The 4,671-nt window shown below is 52.3% G+C and overlaps 1 protein-coding gene across 1 annotated transcript; it reads left to right on the top strand.

Annotated features, from left to right (window-relative positions):
• The first annotated feature begins 1,033 nt into the window (after positions 1-1,033).
• LOC123187763 (probable mediator of RNA polymerase II transcription subunit 26b) lies at positions 1,034-4,372 on the top strand. Its single transcript, XM_044599692.1, has 9 exons — positions 1,034-2,172; positions 2,283-2,351; positions 2,451-2,533; positions 2,671-2,732; positions 2,872-2,993; positions 3,081-3,126; positions 3,223-3,515; positions 3,598-3,739; positions 3,932-4,372. Exons 1-9 carry the CDS (start codon positions 1,738-1,740, stop codon positions 4,072-4,074), a joined length of 1,395 nt encoding a protein of 464 aa, XP_044455627.1. The 5' UTR covers positions 1,034-1,737; the 3' UTR covers positions 4,075-4,372.
• The last annotated feature ends 299 nt before the right edge of the window (positions 4,373-4,671 follow it).

Consider the following 4,671-nt stretch of genomic DNA (forward strand, 5'->3'; position numbering starts at 1 on the left):
TTGTCCACAAGCTGAAATAAGAGAAAACATTCACTATTATATCATTCGGTGCTAAATCTTGCTGATGGAAGACTTTCACGTTTTTCGCATCCCAAACTTTACAAAACAACGTGAGCGAGACGAAGGATTTTAGTGCATGGGGTAGCTGAGGGGTCGTAGAGCCCATCCAGGGATCGCTAATTGGACGGAAAGTGGGCCCGATGGCCACCTTTTGCCATATCCAGTTGGCAAAGCTGCATTCAATAGAGATATGGTTTCGCTATTCCGACACCACGTCACACATTGGGTAGGAGTCGTAGTCCAGAAGGCAAAGATTTTGTGCAAGAATGTTTTTAACACCAAAACGACATGCAAGCTTTGGCGTGCAGACTTTATTCTGCGTTGCAAGTCATTTGGCCCCAGAAGCTAGCATCGTCATTGGACCAGAAAAGGTAATGTTTCCCTTTACATAGGCACACCCCTCTCCGCCCCCAACCCCGTCACCAAACCTTGTGCGGTGATAGTATGTTGCGGAAGGGACACAAACATGTTTGAAGCAAAGCTGAAGTAATCACCGCAGAGGAGAAATCAACAACATGAATCTACCCACAGAAACATACATCACACATCTTTTAAGCAACCAATCTAGCTTATCCCGTCAAGCCAAGACATAGATTTCTCAAATCACACGGCGGATGACAACCAGTGAGCTAGCCAGTTCATCAACGCGTGACCCCACCAAGCGGCGGTCTCGTGCATCAAACAATCTAAACACATTTCATTTAGACAAACACATAGTATATGCTTGGATTACAAACATAAATATTTGGAAATAAAAATGGAATGGAGCCATGTGTCTGAATTCAAGTTTGCACCACGTAAAGAAAGAAGGTGAAAAAGAAAAGAGAGAAGAGAAACACAAATTCTCAATCAAGCCACTGTTCATGCCATTTCCTTTTCTTTCCACATGCGGTGCGTGGCCCTAGCGGTTTTAAGAAACCTGTCGTAGCGCCGCACCCACCAGCTAGGGCTGAGCCTTGCCGAAACACAACGCTACGCTCACGCACACGGCCCCCCCTACCCCCTCCCTCCCTCGCGGTACGGCCACGCGCCGGGGGGCTGGACTGGATTGCGGCGCCGCGTTCGCAATCGCATCGCTCGCATCGCATCCATCCCCCGGACCTGGAGGAAATCGCTGAGCAGCCATCACCACCACAAGCGCCGCGCACTCCCCCCGCCCCCTCTCCCCCCTCCACCTCCCACTCGCGGCAGCGCAGGCCCTCCCTCGCTCGTGGGGGCGACGGGGAATCCGCAGTAGGCAGGACAAAGATCGGAATTAGCCACATACCGAGGAGGAAGGAAAGCAGACCCGGGGCAAAAACCCATTTTTTTCTCCTTTCCCTTTCGTTCTTCCTCCCGTCCGTCCGCCCTCACCGTCACCGGTCCCGTCCTCGTCCTTGCGTGCGCCGGCCGTGAGATTGGTGGACGGATAGATAGATTCTGGTGGATGGTAATGCCAACCCCCTGGCGAGTTCTTGCGCCTGGGTGTGCCAATCCGCAGTAGACACTTTTTATATTTTTACCTTTTTTTGTGTTCGTCTATCTATCCATCCATCCATCTTGGCCGGTAACGGAAGAACTGAATCGGAACTAAAACTTGAATTAACCAATCTCCGTCCGTCGCCGCCGCACGGGGAGGAAGGAGTGGGTTTTGATTGGGGGCCGGTGGGTCGGAGCCCGATCGATCGGCGGGCGGCGATGGCGCCGCCGTCCAGGGACGTGGGCTACTGGGTCAACTTCTTCCGGGGAGGCGGCGAGACCATCCTCGACGCCATCGAGGGGGCCATCGACGTCGCCGCGTCCGAGCAGCCCGCAGCCCTCCGCGCCCGGCGCGACGCCATAGCCGAGCGCCTCTACACGGCGCTCCTCCTCGCGTCCTCCGGCGCGCCCACGGCGGCGGCCGCCGCGGCGGCAGCGGCGCGTCCTCAGGCAGGGGCGCCCGCCGCTGTGCCGCAGGCGCAGGCGCAGCAGCAGGAGCAGCTCCTCCCCGAGGGCGCCGCCAGCGTCCCCAGCCTCTGCAGCTCCGACCGCGCCGAGGCCATTACCGACGACGGAGCGCCCCGCCACGACGACGACTCCGTCGCCGCCGAGGCCGAGAAAATCAAGGCCGTCCTCGTCAACTACCAGGAAAAGGTCACGCTCATCCCCTTGTTCTCCACGCCGCTGCCGCCGTCCGTGCCGCTGATTGTTGGCTGGTAAGTGGTAACCGCCCGTGCTGAATCTGTTCTGCCGTGCTGTTTCAGTCGGAGGCGGCGTTGCTCGATCTGCTCCGGCGGCTGCAGCAGCTGGAGTTCACGGTGCACACCTTGAAGGTGAGAGACGCGACATCCACAGAGAGCTCCGTTGATCGATTTGCCATGCTTATTTCCTTCTTTGTATTGGCTGGTGCTCACGCGGATTCGTCCTCATAGGTCACTGCGATTGGGAAGACCGTGGGCACCCTCCGGAAGCACAACTCCAAGCAGATTCGGCACCTCGTACGGTTGCTCATCGGGTATGTATCCCCATGTTTTTCTTGGTCCAAACCATTTCCAGAAAATTATTTTCTACCGTACTTCTGTATCTCCATTAGCTATCCATGCCCATTTTTATTGTAGTAACATTCTTTGGCATGTTTCGTGTGAATCGCAGGGGTTGGAAGAGTATAGTTGACGAATGGATGAGCAATGGAGGCAGCGGAGATGCCATTGTTGGTAAGTAGCGATCAAAATAGTTCATCATATTTCAAGTTTTTACTTAAGTAATGCTTGCCTTGTAGGCTTGTACTATAAGCTAGTTATGTGCTACTACTTCATTAGCTGATTAATTGTCTCTTCTGCAAACAATTCGCAGATCACACCCCTCAGTCCATGCATCCGTCTAGTCTGGAGCAGGAAGACCGAGGAATGTCATCTCCTTCCGTGGACGAGGGGGCACTCTTCGCCACACCGAGTACTTCCATCCGACTCTCGGAGGTAATTGATTTTACCTAGAAATTAACCGCTCTGCAGCTTATGGGGTCCATGGTATGATCTGACACAATTCCATCTGGAATTTCTCAGGATAACCAGGGCTCTAGGATGTTTGATGGAATGGATGATGCTGGAAGTGAGTGACATCTTAACCCTCTTTGATCCCCTCTGTGATTGTTCTTTGCCAGGGACTAGCGTTTGACATGTTGATTGTTTTGTGAATTATCAACAGATACAAGGAACAGTGTACAGCGGCATCCGGGGAGCCAAGAACCAATTAGAAGGCCGCCGCAGCCAGTGGCCCAGCAGTATGACCCTGACCAGAGCTGGAGGCAAGAACAATCTGCAGCAAGGCAATCACGGCCGCAAGAACTGGCCAATGGGCAAACGAGAGAGCAATTCATTGCGGCCATGCTGGCGAAGCCCCCAAATGCTGAGTCGGGTCGTGGGAGACCTCAAGTGAGGCCTAAGCAGCAGCAAGGTGCCTCGCCCGCTCAAGGGAGACCGCAACCGGTGCCATCTGATGTGAGCATATTGCACCTCGAACAAAATACTATTTGTGGTTGTTTTATTCATACTAATCCTAAATTCTGTGCCTGCCCTGTAGAAACCGGCGGGCAACCCTGATGCGAACTCGCTTCGAGCAAAGCTAGATCTCGCCAAGAATGCAAAGTTGGAACTGGCAACTAACTCCAAGCTAGAGATGACAAAGCGAAAGCTTCAGGAAGGGTACCAAGAATTCGATAATGGTATGTGTTTGACCATGAAATTTTGGGTTTGTTATTACCTGTGGCAACATCACATCATTGCTGGCTGTAAATTATGGCTTGAACTGCTCTGATTGCCTTTTAGCTTAGATTATAGCCAAACAGTTAAATATTAATCGAGCTAATTTTGCCAATGAGCATAACAGTGTACTAATTTTTGATTTGTCATTGCAGCAAAGAAGCAGAGGACTGTACAGATGGTGGATCCGCAAGATATAAAGAAGCAAGGGAACCGGGCCTGGCAGCCGAACGCCAAGCCGAGGAACAACAACAGCAGCAGCAACACCAACAACAACCGGAATTGGTCGTCGAAATGAGTTTCCAATTCCATCATCCACCATTAGAAAAAATACCTTGGTTTCATTCCCGCCCTCGGTCGTTGGCGGCGGCGTAAGTTGTTTAGCCCAGCCCAGCCCAGCCCGGTACATAACATCAGCAATAAGGCTTCCCTGCCGTCCTTGCGAAACTGTGTCGTGTCTGACTTTTTTTTTGCCCTTGATGATGGTGGCTGGCTCGCCATTATAGTGTCCGTCAAAACCTGTAAAGATGAGACGAGTCTGTTGTGGTACTAATCGATGGTGTTTTTGCTTCCTCGGACGGAACGCAAGCGGTTCATCGGAGTTGCCGGATGGCATGATCGTGTCCTCTGCTTGCCTTGTCGCAGCTGCAGCGGTCCTGCTTCGCCTTTCAGGCCGAGAGGCCTTTTGGGGTTGCAGTGTCTTGCCCTGAGCATCTTGTCCTCCCCGCACTGCAAATACTCCTACTTGGACTACTGCAAAATTTTCTTGTGCGCAAATGTGAAATGTGCATGGCTAGCAGTGATTTTCTCGAGGCAATTTTTACTTCCAAAAGTGGTGCCATTGCCCATTAGGGCAGATTTGCTCCATTTTTTGTTTGAAAAAAAAATGCTCAAA

Source organism: Triticum aestivum, chromosome 2A, assembly GCF_018294505.1.
Source record: "Triticum aestivum cultivar Chinese Spring chromosome 2A, IWGSC CS RefSeq v2.1, whole genome shotgun sequence".
Lineage (NCBI taxonomy): Eukaryota > Viridiplantae > Streptophyta > Magnoliopsida > Poales > Poaceae > Triticum > Triticum aestivum.